The 24,947-nt window shown below is 43.1% G+C and overlaps 1 protein-coding gene across 3 annotated transcripts in view; it reads right to left on the reverse strand.

Moving 5' to 3' along the window:
* The window catches only part of MAF (MAF bZIP transcription factor), a 185,028-nt gene extending 160,446 nt beyond the window's left edge, over positions 1 to 24,582 (reverse strand). For all 3 annotated transcript variants that reach the window (XM_041400545.1, XM_041400544.1, XM_041400546.1), the window contains exons 1-2: positions 23,033 to 24,582; positions 12,538 to 12,603 (exon numbers count right to left, since the gene is read on the reverse strand). In XM_041400545.1, coding sequence (XP_041256479.1) covers positions 12,570 to 12,603; positions 23,033 to 23,961 — 963 coding nt within the window. In that variant the 5' untranslated portion in view covers positions 23,962 to 24,582 and the 3' untranslated portion in view covers positions 12,538 to 12,569. The remainder of the gene's footprint in view (positions 1 to 12,537; positions 12,604 to 23,032) is intronic.
* Positions 24,583 to 24,947: the final 365 nt, after the last annotated feature.

Here is a 24,947-nt window from a genome sequence, read left to right on the forward strand (position 1 = left end):
GGTTCAGCACAGCCACAGCACCACTAGTAGAGCACCACTTTCCCTGTGGTTCAAAGAAAATGGATCTCATTATCACAAGCCCTTCTTCCTGCAGCTCCCTGGAAGTCTCTCATCCAGGCATAGACAAGCCCTCAGCAAACTCCAGTAACCTGAGAAAAGCTGAGCCCGAGGTGTTAACGGCTGTGACTGTAATGCAGTTAATTTAATTGGGTTGTCCATCCTTGATATTTGCAAAGTCCTTTTTAAATGTTAAAACCTATTTTAAACAACTGAGTTATTATTTTCTCCTGAACTTCATTTCCATTTTAATGCTGATGTTCACTTTCTTTTGCAAATTGAGTGAAGGTAAAACTCTTCCTATAATATACTGTCCTTTTGAAAAACTTATTTCCTTTTGGTGCAGTTTCAAACAGATAGAGCTGTAATGGCCAAAATAAATTTTATCCGAGAAATACAGAAAGCTAAAAGTTAAGCTTAACTTATAAACCTTTTTTAAGAGAGACAAAATCATGCCAGCCTTATCACCATGACAGTCACAGTTGTTTAGATTTATTAGGCAATGGTAATCAGGCTATACAATAAATTCGCTATAGTAATGCATTAATCACTTTGCAAAGAAAAATGAACCACTGAAAGGAAGACAATACATTTCCCTCTCTCTTCTTTCCTATGGTAAGAACTGGTCCCTAACTCCATTCTTTAAGGAAGGAAGCATATATTTTCTCTTCTGCTGCTACATCTATGACTTGAGCCAATGGCTCAGCAAAGTCGTTCTCATTTTGCTTTCTACATAACAGAGTTCTGTGAATATTTCTCAACAAGATCTTCCTTTAGAGCTCGAAAATACTTGGTGTAAAATATTTACTTGATTTTATTGTTGCTTTCCCTGATTCTGCATACACTCTTATTGTGTACAGAAAGTTCATGCTTTTAGATGTGGCAACTTTTTAAGTTGATGAGGTGATCACTGGGGGCATATGGATGTGCAAAGCAGTTTTATAAGAAAAAAGATGTCCACAATGCAAAACAGAGGTGGAACCTCAAAGAAAAAAGAGATATTTGTATCGTAAATGGAAATTCTTATCTTCCCCTCATAAAAGTACATTATGAGTATGAATACACCACCTATCACCGCTAAAAATCTGACAAATTTCACCTCCAGAAGTGGCACCTAGTCTGTCTTGGTGGGGTGGCAGGGTGTGTACATCTGTTACCGCTTTTCAAGACAGGGTTTGGTTAAGTCTTCAGTTAGGAAGCCAAAATCATACGAAACTTAAATCCTCCTCCAGGAGATGCTGCCTGGTATTCTGCCATGCAGATTAATCCCACTGCAGTGCAATTTGTGCCAGCACATCTGAGAAGAAAAGTCCCTGGGGAATATTTACTCACAAGTAAATACTTTTGGTTTGCTCCAGCACATCTCCCTACCAATCTCCCAGGCAAGACACTGGAAGTCAATGAGAGAAACAGAATTAGCAGGTTCTGTTTTCCCTCTTTTTTTTTTTTTTCCCCCAAGGACAAAATTTATTTTTCAACTTTTATAAAAGCAACTTAGAGCCAAGAGCAAAGTCCACCCAGATGACCAAGAAATCCTCTTCGGTTCACATTCTTCTAAGGCATTCTGGGGCAAACTTCCTTCTGTCACAATGGAAAACCTGGATCTACCCAAACTGAAGCTGAGCAGCAATACCAGCAGAGGGAAAGGTGGTGTGCAGGTGGCTGTAGCTGCTCAACTGCTTTTGAAATTCATGAAACCTGTGGGACAGATTATGCATGCAGCACCTTGTACACCCCAAGGTGTAACCTACAACCACAGAGGCAGAACCCTATCTCCCATTCTTACTTTCATATATAAAATGTTAAAACATGTTTCCTAAACCCTGGCATTACACTCTGGCTGCACATTGCACTACAATATTCCTGTTACCAGGGTGAATTCATGGGGAGGCTGCAGTTAACACTCCCAGGTAAAGAAATGCTCTGTACCCTCCATCCTGCAAAAGACAGAATATCAGAGTGAGAATTAAATTATTCCTCTTTCAGATGCTGTAAAGCCTCCAGGCAGCATCCTCACAGTCCTTTTCAACACAGGTAAATTGAATTCCAGCAAGTTTACTGTATGCAGACTCTTCAGACAAGATATTAAATAACAATGTCATGACCATAACCTATAAAGAAAGACTAGAAAACGTGGAGCTGTTTAGTCTAGAGAAAAGGACACTGCTCCAAGCCATAACAACAGCCTTCAAATATGCAAAGGGTCAGAGCAAAGAGGAGAGGAATGGGCTGTCCTTGGTGTGGGGACGTGAGGGACCTGAGCTGTGGGTTAGACAAGGAGAGACGTCTTTGAGAAGGGATGGTGCTGAAGATCTGCCAGAGAGGCTCCATGAAGGTGTCACACTCTCCATGGGGGCTTAAACAACAGGTTATGCAAATATCCATCAGGGATAATGTAAGCCTGCCTGACCCTGCCTCATGGCAAAGGGATGGATTACATCACCTCCTGAGATTCCTCCAAACCCTGTTTCACTTATGATTTTATGGCCGAGCCCTCAAGGGTAATATGCCCCACTGCCCAAGCTTTTCCTTTATCTGCTCAGGGCTGGTGTATCAGTTCTTCCCACCAGCCAATTACTTGATTTGGGATGTGTTCATGTAAGTGAAAAGGCTGATGTCTGCAGGGCAGCCAGGCAGCAGCATGTGCTTACACCACTCAAATCCATCACCTAATTCTTATGGAAATAAGCAAATGAATGGGAGGGTGGTTGGTGTAGGAATGCAAGAATTTGGGCCAAAGTTCGAGTTTTGCTTATAGATAAATTGTGCTAGTAAATATGCAAATAATTCTACTATTTTGTGTGAATTTGCCTGCTTTCAAAAATATTTGTCCTTCTGCTGTTTGAGGGAAAGTCTCAACAGGGCCTGCTGCTTGGCTGCCCTGCATCCCCTCTCTTGGAAGGGATGGGGTGGACATGGGACGGGCAGCAACTCCAGCCTGCATCCAGGTCCTTTCCCTGCTCACTCCCTGAGCTGCAGGTGTGTAAGGAATCGATGCTGGCTGCATCCCTGCGACTTTGGGAAGAGGTGGGGCAGTTCCACAGGACCCACAGCGAGGGATCCTGTTGGAAGCAAAGTGATCTGTTCTCCTGAAAGCAGCACCCTCGGGCATCGCAGGAGGAGCTGGCCCGGGGCAGATCTGAACACCGGCGCTGCTGAAGAAAAGCCTTGCAAAAAGCAGCTCCCGAATCCAGGCAAGGCTGCAAAGTCCCCAGAATGAGGCACGTGGGACACTGAGAGGGGATGTGCTGCCAAGGAGCACCGATCTCCAGATGTGTGACAGACACCCTCTGACAAGCAGAGTTTGCTATGGTGGAGGAAGGGGAGAATTTTGGGTTTGACTCTTGCTTTCTTCAATTAAATTAAATTTTAAAATGCATAAATCTCAAAAAAAAAAAAAAAGAAGTAAAAACATGAACCAATTGCTCTTCCACTTTAGCCGTCCCAGTTTATTTTCTTGCAAACTTTGTCATACATGCCATGACTACCCATAATCTAAAGCTTTTTTGTGCATTCTCCCTCCAAACTGGAATTTTTATGTGGCAAATTAAATTAACTTTCTTGATTGCAAACTGGGAAAACTAAAAAAAATATAATAAATTGCAAGAAATGCTTAAATGGATAATATATCAATAAATAATCCTTGCACTTAATCTGAAAACCATTAGGTAGTTGGAGAGATGACTGATTTAACACTACCCATTTAGTGTACCTGTGATAATGTGTTATTTAAACTCAAGACTTTATATTAAATACAATTCAGACTAAAATATTCATTTGGAAATAATTGTATAACTTGAGGGATTTTTTCCTACACTTTTAAAAAATAAAGATTTAATTAAAAACACAAGATGAAATAAATATTTCAGGGCAACCAGCAACAAAATGGGAAAATACCATGTGTTTGGAGTTTTAGTGCCCTCTGAGTGCTGGAATTTATTTGCAGCAAGCAGAAAATAGACAGCAAGCATAAAAATTCAGCAGATTCCCGCTAGTAAAATTATTTATCAAGCTAACAAGGGAGGAACCCTTCTAGTAGCAACAAGCCAGCAAGGAAAAGACGTGCCTTTATATTTTACCTTTGGGTTAGCACACTAGTAAAAATGCCAACTGACAAGCACTTCACATAAACATTTCTTTCTAAATGAGCTGCCTTGTTAGAAAAAATTCTAAGCAAAGGAGCAGTACAGTCAACAGACAGAAAAAACCCCAGGATGAATACTACATTGCTGCATATTACAGGAAAATATAAATAAAGACATAAAAAAAATGTTGATGCATAAATGACTTTAATGAATTAACACTTTATTTTGCATTTAAATTAACTGCTTGGGCTATAAATCTATCTTAGCTTCAATCCTTCAAAGAAAGAATAGATGGCAGTTATCTATTATTTACATCTTTCTTACCTGTGGAACTAAACATATGCACACACACTCAAAAAAAAAACCAAGAGTGTGAAATATGTGTGTGTGTGTATTCATTCACGGGGTGTTGTTAGAGCTGTGCTACTCAAGCCCCACTGCAATATTTATCGTATACTTATTTTACGACTGAAGCCCTGAAGTAGGTTTTACAGTTCAGTTTAACGACACCAAACTTTGATTATAAATTATAAGTGGCTTTATTGCAGCCTGAAGAGGCAAAAAATTTGGAGACACTTGATTGCCTGATCCCAATTAAATTTTAAAGAAATAGTAAAGCGACACACATTGGCTGAATAGCTAAGCTCCAAGGAGCACTGCAAATTACTCCTGCTGGCTGTGCAGCAGGGCTAGAACCTCCCAGGACTTCTTTGCTAGAATGAACATTTGACAATTGTCAGCAAGCTTTAAAATAAAACCAAACTAAACAAAAGAAAACAAAACAAAACAAAACAAAAAAAGGCCAAAGATGGTTCTCAAGCATTATTATTTTCATTGCGGAAAAAAATAGCTCATGGGAGAGTAGGGGGCAAGATCAGACTCAGCATTTCAGCTGGTTCTGTAACTCAGGAAGTAAAACCTGCCACAATTGTTGACAAAGAGAGAAAAAAAGAAAAGTTTTACACTAAATGGAGCAGTCAGAGGGAAAGAGGGAAACACAGTTTGGAGCAGCATTTCTGACTGATCTCAGATGGTTTACTGGACACAGTTGTAAGACAGACCCTGTGTTACTCACTCAGGACTCCAAAGGCAAACAAGAAAGATGGGGAAAGGTAGAAGGAAAAAAAACCCCAAACTACTGGGGGAAAAAAAAAAGTCTGTTTAGAGATTTTGCTCCCCTCAAAGCCTGACATTCGTCTCGCCTCTGCAGCAGCTCACAATGCAGGGAGGGAATGCAGCGTCTCCCACTCCCGGCTCCAGCGCCCCAGGCTGCTGCTCCAGCCAACCCCGGGCATTGCAGGGGCTGAGAGAGAAAGTCTCCAGCTCCCAAATTCCACCCCTGGGCCCGATCCTGCATTCTTTGCACACCCAAGTCCTGCAAAAACAATGGGATTTTTGGATGTGCGGGAAATGCTGAAGTGAGCTGGCATTTGTTAGCTGCTGATGGATTACATTAATATGAATATTTGTCTGTAGGGGACAAACACTTTTGAGAAGTGAGCGCAACATTATGAGCAAAACATCAGCAATAATAACAAAAAAGGATAGAGAGAAGCATCATTGATGTAAACCATGAAATAAATAATATATGTCAACTTTTATGTTTCTTGCCTTTGATCTGGGTACAGCTGACATTAAGTCCAGGAACTGATACCTTTTTAGCTGAGAAGACACAAGATGTCAAGTTATATTTTTTAGTGCAAGGCCAACACATGAAAACAAAGCTAAAGGAGTCAAAGAAGTGAGCATAACAAAAAACACAGAGATTATCTCTTGTCATGGAAAAGAAAATGATGGGAGTTTCCATGGAAGCCGAGTGGTTAATATAATGCTGTCTTCACTTTGCCATTCTCTCCCTATTAGAATATAATTTGGGTCCAAGTAATAGGGAAAGAGTTTGTTCCTGTGCACAGCAAGGGAGTGCCATGGGTAGAGCTTCTGCAGAATGAGGACTACAAGTGTACTTACGAGCTTATTCCTCATTCCCTGCCTGCCTCTTGTTTTAACTCTCTTGTAAAGACGTTTGAAAGTGGAAGCTGTTTGGAAGCGCACATAAAAGCATCCATTAAAAGGCATTACATTACATCCATTGGATCCTGCCCAAGTGATCCAGAGGCAAGCTGGAGCATCACCACAGATCCCAGTTACTCCTGCCTTGGCTATGGTGACACCAAGTAAATCTGGTCTTCGTTTTACTTTCTTGCTTGCTTTTTATTAGCACCAGCCCTCTGGTACAGGACTAAGCCCAGAGTCTCTCCATCAGCTCCTGAGCATTTACACCAGGCAATAAGCAGAATCTGGCCCTAGGTGTCTACGCTGGAGCTGAAATTGGGTTAGTAGGTTGTTCCTATCCACACTTACAGCTGTTGCTGGCTAAAACCACAGCAGAAGATTGCAGAAACGCAGAAGTGCCACCTCTGATTTTCTCCTCTTTAAAACGTGCACCTCTCCCCAGGGAAATTGCCCTTCCTCTGGGACACTCAGGATGTGCTGCCACGCACCCCTCTCCTTTGCAGCCTGGGCCCGTTAAGATTTCCAGGCCTTCACACCCCCTTTCCTAATTTAGCCTGGGCCTGGGTCTTGGTGCCTGCTCCGGGCTGTGCTGCCGCAGAAGGGCCGGGGAGCGCGGCTGTGCCGTCAATAACCCAGCACAAAGGCCCTGCACAACACCGAGCCCAGATTTAATTACCTATCACCGCTAACAAAAGCTCTCTTTATTTTGATTAACTTTGAGGGAACAAGGTTCCCCACCATCAGAGTATGTTTAAGTAATTATGCCGTACAGACTAATGTGCCTGAAAACACAAAAAGAGGGGGAATAGGGAGAGGGGAGAGAAGAAAGGGAAGACATGAGCTCAGCCTTACTTCCCAATTTAAACTAGGAATGACCTCAGGGTCAATGTTTCAGAGTATCTCAGATCAATTCAATTCTCACCTCCGCTGCCTACCTGCTAGCAAATGAACTTACTGTGCCTTCCAATAGACAGAAATGACTAAAAGGAAATCGCATTTAGCTGCATCTGAATAACCATGGTTATTAGATGATGCGTGCAGAGGAAAAATTACCATTTCCCTTCTCCTTCTCCTCCTTGTGATTGTCATTCTCACCTCACTGGTGATTAAGATGTAGGATGCTCTCGCAGATTGTTAATTAGGTGTTAATATCTGCAAGGGGCCACAGCAAGCTCCTACACCTGAGGTCATTTCTCAGAAGTCAGGCTGTCTCCGGTGACAGTACCTGTAATTCCCATAGCTAGTTTGATTCCCACTCAACAGCTGGAGCTAGTGTTTCTTTCATGTCTGGTTTCATTTCCTATCTGAAATTATATGAGTGCTAATATCTTTATTATCTTTCCCATAGAAGTGTAATGCTGGAGCATGGCACAGCGTGTTGTTCATAGGCTTTCTTTCCTTTTTCTTTTTTTTTCTTGCAGCATTTTCAAAACATTTCAAGCAAAAATCTTTATAGTTAGCAAATTTACAGCTGAGGACTCCATTATGGTTCGGGAGGGGTAGAAGGTAGGAGGGAAACAATTATAATTTGGGGATGGATGAAAAGAAAAGCTGCACAACTGCTGAATGATAATGGCTTGAACCTTGGGAAAAAAAGGTAATGGCAGGAAGGGGAGGAATTACAAGGACAGTGTGACCTCTGCATGCCTTGCAGGTGCACAGGAGCTATTCTGTACATAGAGGTATTAAAGATATAATGCCTTTAAGAGAGAAATGGGGCACATAACTGATTTTGCCTACATTTTGGCACGTTCAAAATCAGGGTAAAGTTATGTGTGATTCAGAAAATGACCAGCTCCCAAAGCACCTGATCTTTGTAATCTTGGCCCAGTGCACTCAGGAGAATAAATTCCCATCCCAGTAGAAATGGTGCGTGGGAACTGGGCAACACCAGTGATTTCTCATCCCAGAGTATGAAGTAAGGTAAATGACAAGTACTTCAATAAACCAGTTTTCATTAAAGAGCTTCAAGGAACATTACAGCTATTTTTTAACTCCCACAAAAGCCTAGAAGGTAAGAATTAATTATCTAGGTTTATAACTGTGTAAACTGAGATATAAAGAGATCAACAGTAACAGACCTTTAGAAGAAACCTCAGATAACAAGTTTAAAGTGCTTCAGTATTTTGCTGAATCTAGAATCGAATAAGTGGGTCAAAGTCTCACAAGTGAGTCAGACTGTGACTCCCAGCTCCCGTTTTCTTCGCTCTCTAAACATTGTGACTATATGTGGAGCCTGAGAAATAATTTTATATGTGGGATGTTAAATCAGTACTTTTCCTGTCTCATCAATCTCCTGTATTTTGGTACAGTGCGAATCATTTGGTAAGTGGCACAAATCAGAAAAGCCAGGAGAGATGTTAAAAATATTACTTTTTTTTTTTCCTTTAGCACTTAAAAGCCTTTATTAGAACTAAACAACAGCAAGAACTACATCATCAGAAAATATTTTAGAGCTTACTTTAAACACAGAGAAAAGTATTAAATTGTCTTTCCTGGGAATTTTAGGGGAGTAAAAGCTGTTACATATAGCATATACTTTCTCTTCACTCATAAAGATTTGAGACATTTTCATACTTCAAATTCATAGGAATGAGCTAGAAAGGCATTTGAGGCATAGTAAAATCCTGCTTTTTATAAACACTCAAGTACTTATTTTTACCTATGCAAAATGATCTGTAAATTGTACTAAACATGTTTGGGGAGAGGAAAGGGAGGGGGCAAGGTTACTCTGAATTTTTTAATCAAGAATAACATATTGCATCCCATTTGATAAAAAAAGATTCTCATTTAGGCTTAATACAGCACATCTGCTTGAAAAATACATACAAGGCTCCCACTTACTGCTTTGGGAAGTTTGCCAATAATATTTCATGGAAGTTATCTTGATATCAGCCTCAGAAAATAAAGACATTTTAAAGGGAGTGTTAATTCAACAATGTAAAGTTAAAAATAACTTGCTCATGCACAAAGAAATTTGATTGTTTTTACAGTTCTTAGCTTTAATTTTCAATTTTATCAGATGTACAGTCTAGGAAGAAAAACAAGATCTAATTTGCAGTGAAGCTGGGTATCATAGGCCATGGCCATGAAAAGAGAAATGATGTCATGAACAGACAGACTCAACTGCACATCAAAAATACACGTGAATAGTATGAGAATGCAAAAGGTCTTGCACAAAACACAAATCTCTTTTAAAAACACATGTGCAAATGCAGGAATAGCAGTGAAAAGTAAGTAAATGTGTATTTTCAGCATGCCATGATTTCCCCTGTGTGAAAAGTCTTAGAGGCAAACTGGAAAAGGAACAGAAAATACATTTCTGTTTTTTACTGCTCCTTATTTTCCCCTTAGTTTAGATCTCATCCATATGGGGAAATTAAGAAATAAACTATACTGCAGTGCTAGTCATTGCCTGGGTGGACACTCCTGCTCTAGAATAAGAGTGGATTTTCCTGGCTAATTTATTTTATTTTGAAAGCAGGTTAGCTGTACTAGGGAAGGGGGAAATCTACCCTTACTCCCAAATAAGAACATCCATCCTGATAATTCATAGCTCAGCTACCTCCGTATAAGTTCAGATTTTGCTTTTTATCATAAAACCTCCCCTACAGATATTCCATTCTGGTGGAAGTGCATGCCCAGGAATTAAAGGGTGATTTTACCAAAGGCTTCAGTGGGGCCAGAAGTCCACACAGGATCTCTATTCTCACCTGGGATGTAGGTAGGATGCAATTTAGATCCCAGGGTCCATCATTGCCTCATCCTGCCCTTGGAGCCCTGAAAAAGTCCTTCCGACCCTCTTTGAAAACTGAAACATTGTTACACACAGCAATAAAAAAGCCAACAGATTTTTTTTTTCTTGCCTTTTTTAAGAAAAAACCTGGCTACATTTTTTATGTCAGAAGTAAATTCTACTTTCCAACATCATCATGCTGATCAGGAAATACAAGGATATTTTATTCTTATTGGTTCCACAACATTGGAGGATGGAAAAGCTTTTCTGCACCAAATAAAATACACTGAAGCACCGTGAAACACCTGGGGCTATGTATGTATTGTAAGGGATGTTAGCTGGTGCTGCTGGGAGCTGGAATAAGGCAAAACACAGCCCTTGGAAAATAACAGCTGCTTTGTAAAACACCACAATGGACCCTTAGTGGTATTTAATGGGTAGCAACTAATTTTGCTGCTGGTATAAGAGTGCATATCATAAACACAAAATTCATCCTGCAGTGCTTACTCTGAAAGCTGTCAGAAGTGGGAGGGCATCAGTGGCACCAGTACTGGCCTCCACCACCCCTGTGCTGCCTGACCTGCCAGGGACATCATGGTGAGAGCCTCTTAACCAGCAACCACCAAATATTCCTGTCACAGTCATTAAATAAATGGCCCTTAAAATCCTTAAAGTTTGCCAGAAATAACACAATTCCTTCAAAGCAGCCAAGTTAGTAAGTCAGACCATGGAGACTACTGTCCACTACTATAAATGTACAGTCTTAAATTCCCCCAACCAAGCCACCTCCATGAATATCAAGTGAGCTCTCCTCTAGACAGCGTGGAGGATCGGAGTTTTCATATCTAAGCACATTATTCCTAATATCACAGAGACACTTCCCTGAATTGTCCTTCTCCTGCCCAAATTCCCCATCTGACCAGATGTCTTTCTCTCTCTTGCTTTCACCTGTCAATCATGTTCACAGCTGAAATTTGATTTCTCTCCCAACAGTAACCTTAGATGAAATATTACCATAGGGGTCAGAACTGCCTGAACCTTGCTGTAAAAGTTTGTTAACTCTTCCAAGACCCAAGAGCTATTTGCTTAAAACTAACAGATTTTTCTCCTAGTTGTTTTGTTGGTGTTTTTTTGTCTATAATATGTGACAATATAACCACAAAATACTGAGGGAAGATATGAGGAATTGTCCCAGAGAACAGCAGGCTAAGCAAGTGTTGAGATCACAAGTGTCGATAAGGGAAAAATATTTCCTTTTTTATTATATGGATAAAAAGAATAAATATCACTAATTTATATAAATCTAATAGTCACATACATGAATTACAGGAAGCATGGAAGATTTTTCTGTGAGATTATTGAAATTAGAAAGGTTTCCCTAGGAGCAAGTTGATGACATAAGTGCTGCACCTTTGCAATTAAAATACACACTTCATGTTTTTACTTCAGCTGATAGCAAGTTGGCTCTATTCTTGCCAAAAAAAGCATATTGCACTCTAAGTTTTCACAAAAAAAAACCCAAGTGGTCTTGCTTCCCTCTCACTTACACTGGTGAAAAACAGAAAAAAAAAATGCACCGTGGGCAAAACCCTATCCAGTGTGTTCCTCGGGGAAGTAAAAGGAGCACCAGGTTTAAAATGAAGGTCCTGCAGTGCTCCTTGAGAAATCTATTCCTACAGCCCATACACCATCAAAAACTCCTCTCAGTTCCATTTAATGTACAGGCTACAGCACCAATTACATCCTCACCATCCTCACTTAAATTTTAAATAATAAATCTGTTACTTAAATTTATTTTCAAAATTAACAAATAAATCTATAATTTTAATTTATTATTTACATTTCTTTTAAAAGATAAAAAATAAATCTATTATTTAAACAAGCTTAATTCCATGAGCTAATAAAATTCAGCTGTTTCTAACAGCACTTAACCGTTGATCAAAGTGTGGCAGGCTGTATGGCAGGCTGTGTTCTTAACTAAAATAGGAGGTTTCATAAAAAAATTCACACAGGAATCTGTCATTGCAACCTTGGTGCTCATTTAACCCACTTAGTATTTTTATAGTCAAGGTCAATAAAAGTCAGATTCCACAGAAAAAAAAAATAAAGTGCCTGTTTGAGTCTAGCAGGGGAAGGGATTGAAAGTTTTAATTCCCACATTTTCATTAGCAGCATATTTTTTAGTCAATGTTGACAGATTGAATGAACACGAATTTCCAGAGGAAAGCAGTGCTGTGAATTAAACTCTATTGTAATTTGTAAGTACTGAAGTCATCTAACACAGACTCATGATTTTCTTCAAGATCTGAGGGAGATCTTCAGAAGACCCATCCTTAATCCCCATAGCTGGTGTCTGAACGCTAGCATTTGAAGAAAAAGAAAGAAAACATTTGCAAAGGATTATATATGAGGTGTGGGACACGAGAGAGCTGCCTGGCTGACAAAAGTACAAAGCCCCATCATCGCAAGTGGTTCTTGTAGGCACCTGAAATCAGCCTCACCCAAAAGCCCAGGAAACTGCACCACAGCCTGTCAGCGGCTCCCCAGGGCTGAGCAAAAAGCACCATCTTAGCAGCAGAAAACAAAGCAGTGAAATTACCACCCCTGCTGAAATATGGCAAATTGCTAATGAAAAGGAAAACATACCTTTTATTTTTGACCTCAGGTAACAGGGATTTTCACATCACCGTTGTAGATGATTCTCTCGGGTACCTAATTTAGTAAATATATTAAAATAAACTATTATTAAAAGGAATATTTAACATCATAAAGCCTGTCTGCTGTGCCACTATGGTACAGAATAGGACCTTTTATATGCAAATCCTAAATTAAATTTAGAAAGTCTCTTGTACTGTTTATTAACTCTGGCTGAGTGAAGAAGAAATGAACACAGTTTGAAGTGAAACATTTCTAGCTCACACATCTAGTATTTACTTCACATTAATAACAGGAGATTCTTACTGACAAATTACCTTAACAACACATATTTTTTGCCTCACCAGTGAATATCAATTTCTAATATCTGAAAGAGTGTAGCTTTCTGTATTTCTTTCTTAATGATTGTTATTAGCTGCACTAATGTAATTGGCAAAATAATAATCAATTTTTGTACACACTCCATTATTTTCAAGACAGTAGTTTAATAACAAAAGCAGAGCTGTCATTTCCCCCTGCAGTTACTCACACTGTACAAATTCATCCTGTCAACACATATTTAAAACCTAATTTAAAAAAAAAAAATCAACGTAGAGTGAATCTTTGTACAATAAGTGAGATAGGTCAGTGAGTCAATCCACATTTCTTAAATATGGATATTTTGTTGTGTCCCTTACAATCAACTTTCTCTCCCTGAGTGTGCATGCACAGACACACACGTATATTTCCTATGAAACGCCTGCAGGAATGCTTCAGCTCCGTGCATTTATTGTAACCGTGCAGCATAATCAGAGCAAGAATAAACCACAAGCCCGATCGACTTGAATTAAAAAAAAAAAGGCAAGAAAAACTATAGGCACTTTTCCAGCATTTTGATTCCAGATTAGCTCTGCAGCTCTGAAAACAAAAGTGGGCAGCACATTTGGATCCAGCTGAATGATCCCTGTCCCACATCCCACCCATAGCCCCCCACTCAAAAGAACCCACCCCCTCTTTGAAAGGACCCCACATGCCACTGAAAGAGATGCTGCCTTCTGGTTTTGGTTTGATTTTTTCTTTTAGGTTTGGAGTTCGTTGTTTTGGTTTTGGTTTGGTTTTTTCTTTTGAGAAAGGGGATGGTGCTTAGATAAATGCAATACTTGGCACCTGGCCCGGGATCTCTAAAAGCAAATGACTCCTGTGGACCTTTGGTGTCATTTTTCCCAGGACGACCTCTCCTTTCATGCCAATCGGTTAATTCATCCTGTTATTAATGCAGGGGGCTGAGAAGAACAGATACTCAAGCCTCACACCTGAGGAGCATCTAGGAACTGATGTGGTCAGCCTGCTTTCAGTCTTTGCTGTGGCCATCCCTGCCCTAAACCCACAACCATTCCCAGCACAGCACACCTGGAACACCGACCCTCTTCCACCGACAAGGTGCATTGCTTCACTTAGCAGCTTTATTCAACTATCAGTTTATTAATAAGGAAGGAGTCAAAGACAGTAAGAGAGCGTGAAGGCAACCAGAGACACTAAACTGATTTATTAATTTAAGAAGCCTGATCACTTTCCTTCATTTTATCTGACAGAGTTGGTGTAAGACAGTTATACTTCAATAAGTTCTCTACACTATACTGTGCTATTTTAAAAGGATTTCACAATAAAGGAAGCTGAAAGACTGTGCACAGTCTGGAGACCGTATCTGGTGTGACATGAATATAGTATTTTAACCAGATTTAATCTTACAGTATTCCCTCCTCTACAATGACTTTGCAGGAGGAAACCCTACGGAAAGGAAAATCTGTTCATCCCACACCACAGAACACTGAATCGCATTGCAGACTCCGGCAGCTCTTCCTACATATTAAAATGCTTTCATCAGGGAGTTTGGAAGCAGTCGAGTTGAGGGGAAAGGGTAAGAAAGGAAAAAAAATACTAGATCTTGTTTTGTTCAATTTTGGGATCATTTTTATTGTCACAGCTCTCAGTGCTTGAGGAAGCAGAGGCTGTTTGCAGTGGAGACGCCTCAGCTTTGGAAGACAATTCCAACACCCTGATCCCATTCCTTTCAGCAGTGACATCCCACTGCCAAGGCCTTGGCAAGAAGTTTTGTTTCAAAACTGGAGAAGCAAGGCTCAGGCTGTACAAAAGGGAATCTGCCTGCTTTCTTACAGAAGAGGGCTTTAAGCTTAATCATATACACATTCCGAGGCACATCCACACAGACTTGTGAAACTCAGCCTCGGCAAACGCCGTTCCCCGCACTTCAGATTCTTTAAAAGCCATGAAATGTAAATCCTGCCGGCTCCCATTCCTGCTCCCTGCAGAGAACTTGAGGCCTGATCCAAAAATTCATTTTAAAAGATCCCTTTTGTTGCCTTTGGGTTTAGATTTGTCTCTGTGTGTGCACAGGTATGAAGGAAAATGAAAGGAAGAAAAGGGGGAAAATTCAAAAACTAGGGGAAAAAAGGAAGAAATAGAAAAAGGAAAGGAAAAATAAGAGAGAAAAAGAATGAGAGAGAAAAAGGAAAAGGAAAAAGAAAAAAGGGAGAGGGAAAAGAGAAAGGGAAATGGAAAGTGAAGGGGAAAGGGAAAGGAAAATTTTAAAAAAAAGGGGGAAGAGAAGGGAAAAGAAAAGGAATGAGAAAAAGAAAAAAAGAAAAAGAAAAAGAAAAAGAAAAAGAAAAAGAAAAAGAAAAAGAAAAAGGAAAAGAAGAAAATTTGGAAATACTGTGACCAAAGCCGAGGGAAGTGCTCTGTGGACATACCTAGGGCCGGGCGGCCCGCGGGAGCCGCCGGGTGACAACCGGAGCTCCGCTCTGGATGCGCGGCCAGACGGATCCATAGTTCCGCCCTGCCTCCCCTTTTGTTGCAGGGATGGGATTTAGAGAGAAACAAACAAGAAGCAAACAAACAGCGGATGCGGTCTCACCTTCCTGCCCCTCCCGGGCGGCGGGGCCTGTCCCCCGCACCTGGCTGAGGTGGGAGCCGCGGCGGGCGGCCCCTGCAGCCCTCGGGACCGGGGCCGGGGGCTGTGCCCGGGGACAGGGACTGGGCCAGGGCCAGGGACTAGGACTATAGCGGGGACAGGGGCTGTGCCCGGGGTCAGAGTTGTGCCAGGGGCGAGGGCTGTGCCCGGGAGTTGTGCCGGAGCAGGGGGCTGTGCCCGGCTGTGCCCCTGGATGTGGCGGCCTGGCCGGGCCGGGCTGCGGGCAGCCCCCTCGGGGACCCGGCCGCCCTCCAAGCGACCCCGCCGGCCGCGGCCCCGGTGCCGTGAGGGACGGGAGGGGCTGCATCCCTGCACAGGCAGCCCCGGCCCGGGGCGTTCAGGAGCTGCTGGAAGCAGGGAGGTGAAAATCCGTGCCAGAAGCCTCCCCAGGGCTGCTGCTCCCACGGCCGAGGCAGGTACCGGGCTGGCGGCAGGGAGGTAAAGGCGTGCGGGCGCTGAGCTCTGCCGACATCCCGCTGTCCCCACACCCTGCAGCCTTTCGGGGACACCCAGATCTAAGGGAAACCCCAAGGACTGAAGGTCAGGGAGACGCCAGAGCCTTCGCTGGAACAGGGTGTTTGAGGCTCAACGCCTCCGTGCAGAGCCATCGGCATCTCTGCTGTATCAGGACAAGCTGGGGCAGCATTGCTCAGGACTGTGGGTCTTTATGAATTAACAATTGAGAGCGGCACCCAGGGACACTCCAACCTCTACCCCCGCTGGAAACTTGAGGACACTGCTGGATTTGTTATTTACTGGGGATTTTTTTTTTTCCTGCATGGGGGAGAAACACCAGTTCTAGCAAACTTCTGCTCTCTCTTTGATTCCTTCCATGTAAAACATTGTATTGCGATGCATTACAAAACAATGACGTTTATTAATTTAAAAAAAGAGAAAATCATGTCACAAAGTCCACAGGGCTTCAAAACAAGCAAAGAGAGAGGCAGGGCAACTTCTGCCCTCGTCACTCACTGCACCACGATTACAGGCCTGCACACTTCACTGTGCGTCGCAAGTGACACAGTTTTAAAAGCCAGAATTTGGAGGGAAAAAAAGTGGGTGCAGCAATAGTGAACGAAAATGATCATTTCAGAGAGCGCTGAAATACAGGCAGCGTGCATCGAGGGCACTGAGATGTTGTCACACTCTGCCAGGTCAACCCGATACGGTGATAGATGGCTCGGGATGGAGCTGCCTGTCTGCCAACTACAGCCTCGCAGATCCCTGGCCTCTTGCTTTTCACTTGATAACTTAAGTCACATCCTGGACTATTTTTGCATTGTGTTGGCTTAGAGCTCACAAATCTGAATGCACTCAGCCCTCAGAGTGACAAATGTTATTCTCGGTCCTCCCCCGCAATTTCAGGCAGTCAAGAATTAGATGCAGCAAAGTGTACAGTATTTTAATCTATTGATTTGTACCTGCTGTGCCCAAAAAAATTCATTAGAGGAGCCTTAAAATTATGAAGAGGTTCAGTGCTCAGCTCCCTCCCGAAAAGACGAGTTCTTTCTTGGCCGCTCACCTCTGCCACGTTCTGGGGTGTGCTATATCATGTTATTCATACTGAGACCTGCACTTAAAGCAGAGTTCTGAAGCATTTGGTTCCAGACTGTGTGTGTGTGTGTGTTGTGTGTGTGTTTCAGCAGGATTGTTTTTTGTCAGAGCTGAGCAAACAAAATCTATCCCACTCTCCATAGCTACCCCCAGAATGCCCAAGCCTCACGGCAGCCGCACACAACACAGCGATTTGAAAAGAGAGAGGGAGAAAAGTGTATTAAAAAAAACCTTAATTCCTAACATTGAAGTATGTAGGATTTTTTTTTCCTGCATGAAATTTTAAATTCAGCCATCTGAACAGGTGTCAGAAACAGTGGGTCCATTTAGCTCCTCTGATGATCGGAGTAATAAATATAGAGGATTTCCTTTCAACACAGCACATGCTGAAATGACACCAATGTAGTTCTGGCATCTGAGCAGATAATTCTGATATATGCATCATTTCCTCCCTAAATCCAGGAAGCAGCTACACTCTCTATCTGATATTAGTATATTATGTCAAATAGAAATTGGTATTAAAATTATGAATGATTCTAGATCAAGAACTTCCTACACACTATGCAGAGGGAGGGGGAGGAAACAGCTGCATAAAAGCTTTCGGAAGGGAAAAGAAAAAAAGAGCTGGGAAAGTTCATTTTTTAAACTAAAAATTTGCTGCCATGTTTTGCGTGGGGGGAGTTTTCATGTGACATTTTGATTCAGCGCTGGATTTTTTGTTTTAAAAGGGTGATGAAGACTTTCTAATAAATAGAAGCTCTCCCCGCTCAGTTTGCAAACGGGCACTTCTCGCTGCATGCCTAGGGAGAAATAATTCAGGAAATAAATATGCACTGGTGTGACTGGGATATTTCCCTGCCTTCTCCTGTCTTTTTTTTTTTAGGATTCAGTCCAGGATGACATTTTTTCAAGCAGGGAAAATGCTGAAGCAAAACCAGGCTCTGGTCAGCAGAAGCCTGGAGGCAGGGCAGGAGAGGGTTATGTTTTGTTTTAGGGGGTGGAAATAGAAAAAGCTTAGGGGCAAGGTGGGCTGGGGAGGGAGGAGGGGGCTGAGCCTCAGTGTGCACCATTTCCCAGCCAGCAAAGGGCCGCTGTCCACGCACGTATCTCCTGGCACCGGTCACATGAAAGTTCTTTGTAATGTAGTTAATAAATGGAAAGGCACTATGGGACTATGGAAAAAATAGGATGTTGTTAGTGATGGGCAGATTAAGACCACACACACCTTTTGACACCCAATTGCCCGGCTCAGGCAGTATTCCACCCGCTTTTTACCTGTGGGAGAACAGTGGGATCCTGCTCCCCTTTGAAATCCCCAGGATTGCACCTCTGAGTTCAATGGGAGCAGGATTGAGGCCAGAGTCAAGCAAGGGGTGATTAATGAATGTAGGTTATTCAGAGCAGAGCGGTTCCAATTAGTCCTCAGCAAGCAGTCCTGCGGCAAAGGTGGGCGCTCCCCTGCAATGACTCATACAGAGAACCCCAATACTCACTTTTCTTTAAAGTTAAAATGTGTACCTTATTTTTTTCCCTTTCAGTTGACCAGTTGGTGTGTTTCAGGCTAAAATTCAAGTTCAGCCTAAGGAAGGTTGCATTTTTGTTTTTTTTTTTTTAATTTGCAAAGCAAGACTGTCATCACAATGCCAAACTGGAAGAAAGCTTTTTTCCCCTCCCAGACTGGAGGTGTGATGGGAATTTTGACTTTGTCACCCTATTCTAGGAAATCTGTTTCTAGGGAGGTTTTCTTTTATCTCTCAAATCGTTCAAATAGGATGTTTGATTTTTTTTTTCCTCCGCAAAAGAAGATAATTCAGAGAAGCACAAGTGCTCTCCTCGCTCTTCACTACTCAGTCAATTCACAGTACTTTTAAAATCCTATTGCCTGTTCCTAACTTTCCCTGCAAGGAAGCCTGAAATGACAGCAGGGTGTGAGGATGAGTCTGGACCAGAAGTGGTCCTGCTCCAGGCAGCCTGGGGTTCTGTGCTCCCTTGGGGGCTGCAGCACCACTTCAGCGAGGGCTCTGCTGACGACAGGCCTTGTCCCTTCCCTTCCTTGCTCTCAGCAAGGGCAGCAGCAAAGCTTCAGAGTGCCTGCAAAAACACCTGGGCGTCGGTAAAGGCTCAGTCAGGGAAGGGAAGGGGGAGACATAATAACGAGCAGCCTTGTCTTTATGAGAGGAGATAATTCCCAGCTCGGCCAATCGCAACCAGTTTACCCACAGATTACACATTAACCAGAAACTGGAACTCAAATTAACTAGAATCTGGAGCTTGAACCATTACTCAAACCCTGGTGCAACAGCAGGTCAGATGCCAAAGGGCAGGTTGGTGCCCCAGCTCTGGGGAGGGGTGAGACACAGCATCACACAGCTTTGGAGAGCAAGCCACTGCTGTCACCAACAGAGTCTGGTGTCCATCCCTGCCAAAGGGACCCTCAGCAGGAGCAGAGTGACCTCCAGCACCAGCCACTGCCTACTGACACAGGCTGCTGTGGGTGCAAGTGCTGCAAGGGGGACTCAGAGGCACACCTTGACCTTGCAGCTCGACCCGTGACAGGAGCTGGACCAGCCAGGCAGAGGGATGGCAACAGGTCCTGTCCCTTCAGGGCCACCAGCACCTGGGAGGGATGACCTTACTGCTGGGAAGAAGTTGCACCAGCCGCAGGGGGAAAAACATAAAGGAGAAGAAAAAGTGTTTGGTTTATGAGCCTGGGTCTGGAGACAAACCCCCCATCCTTGAGAAGCTGGAGCATCCTTCGGAGAGGCGTCTGCCTCTCACAGAAAGTGGGCAGATAATCCCATTCAGAGAGCAGGACAGCGCTCTGCCGACGGACACTGCAGGCTCCCAGGGAAAGGTGGCTTTAAACGAACTGGGTCGAGCATTTGAGGAGCCTTTCAAAGTTCAAATGCCCTTTGACATGGGGAACTGTGAAGAGCAGTGAAGAGGGGCTCAGAGACCTGAATGTTTCTAGCACATTAACCTTTGGGGTTGATTGTTTAGAACAAATAACTCTCAAAAGTTGGAGGAAGTCCTTTGGATTTTTTTTTCCTTCACTCCTCAGATCTCTCTGGACTTTCTAAGGCCTGTAGCAAAAGAAAAAACAAAACAAAACCAAAAAAAACCCAAAACAAAACAAAAAATCCACAGGGTGAAAAAAAAAAAAGAAAAAAGAGGGGTAAAAACGTAAAGAAAAGAAAAAAAGGAGGCAGTATGGACCAAAATGGTAAGAAATCTTTCAATCTAGCATTAAGTGGCTCTGTGTCAAGCCAAGCCTCATGCAGTGTCATCTCTTACTAGAGACAGGCATGCTTAGCTGGGATCAGATGATAAGAGGATGTGAAGTCTTCTCTTTCACTTCACTCCATCATAAAACAATCAAAATACAGGGCCATATCGTGTCATCAGGTTTTTAAGCAGACCTCCCCTTTTAGATCTCCTAGAACTTGGTGGGATGATCTGACTCACTGAAACTGCCATCACTGCACTACTGAGAAGTCAGAAGCAGCACCTGAAAGCTCACGTTTTTTTCATCTACCTGAAAGAGAACTTGAGTCCTAGCGGGTGACAATTTTCCATTTTGCACGAAGCTATCCTTTTCCTTCTCCCCTCCTGAACATTATTGAGTCCAGCTCGTGGGTCAGCATCGCCCCTTCGGCAGGCAGCACGCTGAATACTGCGCTCGCAGTTATGGAACTTTGAACTACAGACTAAGAAACTGAGTACGGAATCAAAAAAATGCAGTTTATTATTGTAGATTATTCTCTCTTTCGATATAACCATAGAGTTGAAAATGAAAGAAAAGCACATAGGAACATCACACGTGGTTAGTTAGTAACTCAAGATATAAAACAATTTTGCACAGCAAAATATGTAAAAGAAAAAGTAACTGACAAGATTTTTTTATATTTATTGTGGTAAGATTTACTTTCCATTTTTTTTTTTTAAAAGACAGGATATCAGTCCCTGAAAATAAAATTTACTGATTATTGCCTTTAAAACTGTGGAATTTTTGAAGTTACAGAAAATCCAGTTCTGCACCACAATACAACTGTAAAAAAATCTGCATCATTTTAAAACTGTGCAGTAATGCCATCTTTATAACTGCATAAATTGTATTAGCGTTCTAAACAGGTTCGTATTTTTGTTGTTGTTGTTTTTGTATTATATGCTTGCAGGTTATATCTTAGTGCAATTCAGTCCCAAATACTTCAATTTTGAAAAAAAAAACAAAAAACAACCCATACATTTTTAATGTAAAATACCCCTATAGATATAAACAGGGGTGCCTCCCCCTTTTAATACTTTGGTTTTCAAATACAGTCAGTGGTATAGCAAGGACTACATATACCCAACTTATATTTAAGTTGCAAGCACATGCTGCATAAACTACTTTTTAAAACAGTCCCGTTGCAAATTCTACCCCCCTTTACATCACAACAGTAAACAATTTAGTGCATCAATCTTAAAAAAAAAAATCTACATCTAAACAGACCTAACTCTTTCGAATTTATCTATAACATTCCTTTATCTGTAGCATACATTTTAACTGGGCTAACAGATGACAGAAACTAGAATTAAATTATATACTAGGAACCCAGAGCATTCCACATTTGACAATGACCAAACGCAAAATGAAAAAAAAAAATGGGGCAGATCACTTAAAATTAATTTTAGACTGTTTTTAGGCAACAGCATGGTTTCAATGTCCCCCCCAAGTGGGATGTGAATTTTGTTTTTGAACATCTTTCTAAAGTTCTTTCTGTGTTTTTGGGTTTTTTTTGATTTTTTTTAAAAAATTTTTTTTGCCACATTAGGTTACCAAAATCCATTCTGGCAGGTTTTTTGAGAGGGAATGCTTCAGTGCATTTAAAAGGAAGTCTGAAGTTTTGAGTAACTCAAAGCAGTTTTAGAGCAGATGCAAACTTTAATGGGAGGAAGAGGAGGAGGAAGATCAAAGGTTGCACTTTTTTGCTTTCAACCCAAAAAAGTGATGAGGCAATAAAACAAAAGGATGAATGCCATGCCATAATAGTCTCCAAAAGTCCATTTCCAAGCAAAAGAAAAAAAAATAATTATACCATACATGACCAGCATGCAGGGTTTTTTATTAATATAATGTCTCTTTTTCATAGTCTTTTGAAACAGTTACAGTTCATTGTTGCTAAGACAAAATAGCAAGCGTAATGCATGAGATGAGTATGGGATTCTAATGGCAGACTAAAGTCTCACGTTTGGCAGATTAAGGCCAAAACTCACATGAACACACCGAAGGCTGATGCAGGCTTGATTTTGGCAGGTTGATCTAGGCATATCTCTAGTTTTGCACAACAACGCTAAAAACTGATGGAACTCAGCAAGCTGGAGTCTAAAATTTTCACTTTTTTTTTTTAATTTTTTTTGTTTTGTTTAGTTTTTAATTTTTTTTTAATTTTATTTTTCTTTTTTGCAAAGCTCAAATCTCATATGAAGAACTCAGGATGGCAAAAAGAAATCTGACTTTTTGGACACAGCAAGCTCAAAAGAAAAAAAAAACCTCATGAACTTAAAAATATATATATATATAATGTGGATGGCAGGTTTCAAAGAAGAGCAAGCTTCATATGAAGAACTGAGTTGGTGGCGAGTTGGATCTTTCAAATTAAAAAAAAAAAACCACAACAGCAAGCCCCCACAAAAAAATAAAAATAAAAATAATAATAATAATAATAAACAGAAAGGAAACTCATGTAGAACTTTAGGATGGCCAACACGGAGCCAGCCCACCTTAAAAAGAAAAAAAAAAAAAACCAACCAAAAACCAACCCAAAAAACAACTTTGTTTTAAAATTGTTTTGAGTTTTTTTTTTTTTTTTAAAAAAAGGTAATAGAAGGTGGCAAGCGGGGTTGTGGCTCTAGCAAAGCCCCCAACAACAACTCACACGGAGAACTTTTAGTTAAGGTGGCAAGGCTGTGGGAACTCACATGAAAAACTCTGGAGAGGAAGGGTTGTCGCTGCTGGATCCGTTTTCTCTGAAGCCATTGCTGACCAGCTTCTCGTACTTTTCCTTGTAGGCGTCCCTCTCCCGGACCAGCCTGGAGATCTCCTGCTTTAGGTGCTCCACTTGCTGCAGCAGCTGGTTCTTCTCCGACTCCAGGACGTGCCGCTGCTGGACCCTCTTGAAGCGGCAGGACTGGGCATAGCCCCTGTTTTTGAGGGTCCTCCTCTTCTGCTTCAGCCGGATCACCTCTTCCTTGCTGACGCCCCGCAGCTGCCGGTTCAGCTCCCGCACCGACATGGTCACCAGCTGCTCGTCGGAGAAGCGGTCGTCGAAGTGGAGGCCGCCGCCGCCGCCGCCGCCGCCGTGGTGCGGGTGGTGGTGGTGGTGGTGGTAGTGGGGCGCGCCGCCCTGCGCCGCCGCCGCGGCGATCACCGCCGACACCACGGCGGCCGCCGAGCCCATCTCCTCGGCCGGCACGGAGCCGCCGGCGGCCGCGGCCAGCTGCTGCCCTCTAGCATAGCCATCGAAGGCGCCGGGCAGCGGGTGGTGGCTGCTGTTGATCAGCGCCTCCACCGCGTCCTCGGGGCTGAAGCCCAGCGCCTCCGGGTTGAGCTGCTGCGGGTACCCCGTCATCCAGTAGTAGTCTTCCAGGTGGGTCTTCTGGTCGGAGCCGGAGCCGGGGCTGGGCGCCGAGAAGCTGGGGGACGGGGGCACGGAGCTGCAGGGCGTGCTCATCGGGGTGGAGGAGAGCGATCCCCCGGCGATCAGGCGGCCGCACTGGCTGATAATGCGATCGGTCTCCACCGGCTCCTTTTTCACTTCAAACTTCATCAGATCGAAGTCATTAACATATTCCATGGCCAGGGGACTGGTGGGCAGGTCGGAGCTGCTCATCGCCAGCTCTGATGCCATCCTTTTGCTGCCGAGAGTCCTCCAGAAAGGGTGCGCTCCGGGAGCGAGGGGGCTGCTCTGAGTCGCCACCGGGTGAGCCAGCTTGATTTTTGGCGAGCTCCGCTCCGCTCTCCTGCTCTGCCTCCGATCCGGTCCGCCCCGGCGGCTCCTCTCCCGCTCCGCGTTATCCCTCGCAGAGGCTCCGCTGATGCATCAGAGCGCGGGGCTCTCGCTATTCGCCTTTTGCATAGAGGGTTTTTTTTTTCCTCCTCTCTCCCTCCCTTCTCTCTCTCTCCTCTCGCTCTTTCGCAGCTCGCGAGCCGCAGCTGGAAGTGTTAGCTGGTGTTGTTGCGAGTAAATTTGTTGTTGTTGTTGTTTTGTTTTGTTATTTTTAACACTTCATGGTTCTTTTCCAATGGGCTCTCTCCTGCAAAGTGCAGAGCGAGGAGAGAGGTTCATCGGGGGAGGGAGGAGGGAAAGAGAGCGAAGGCAAAAATTTAAAAAAAATAAAAAAAAATCAAAGTCTGTATCGCAACCAAAATAATAATAATAATAAGAGTTTAAAAAAAGAGAGAGAGAGAGAAAGAGGAAAAAAAAAAACCAACTCGGCCTCAAAGCTACAGCAAGAAGATGAAAAATATTTAAAGGTTTGATCCGGCAGGAGAGTTTAAAGCATTGCGGAGTTTTATAGCGCCCGTGACGTCAGGCGGGACACGGGCTCGGGGCCGGGCCAATGGGCGCGCGCCGCCCGGCCTCATTAGCATAAGAGTCTAGCGACAGGGAAACTTTGCGGGCTGTCAGTCAGGGCTCAGCTGACTGTCAGCGCCCGCTTAACCCCCTCCTGGCCGCCGGCACCGCGCCCGGGCTCGGCTCCGCTCGGCTCGGCCACCGCCGGCCCGCGCCGCACCGTGCGCGCCCGCGGGAGAGCGCCCTGCCCCGCGGCGGAGTGCCCGGGGCTGCCCCTGAGCCCGGCCCGGCACCCGAGGGCGCGGGGGAGCTCCGGGCGG

The sequence above is a fragment of the Onychostruthus taczanowskii genome, unplaced genomic scaffold (assembly GCF_017590055.1).
Source record: "Onychostruthus taczanowskii isolate IOZ18803 unplaced genomic scaffold, ASM1759005v1 scaffold18, whole genome shotgun sequence".
Lineage (NCBI taxonomy): Eukaryota > Metazoa > Chordata > Aves > Passeriformes > Passeridae > Onychostruthus > Onychostruthus taczanowskii.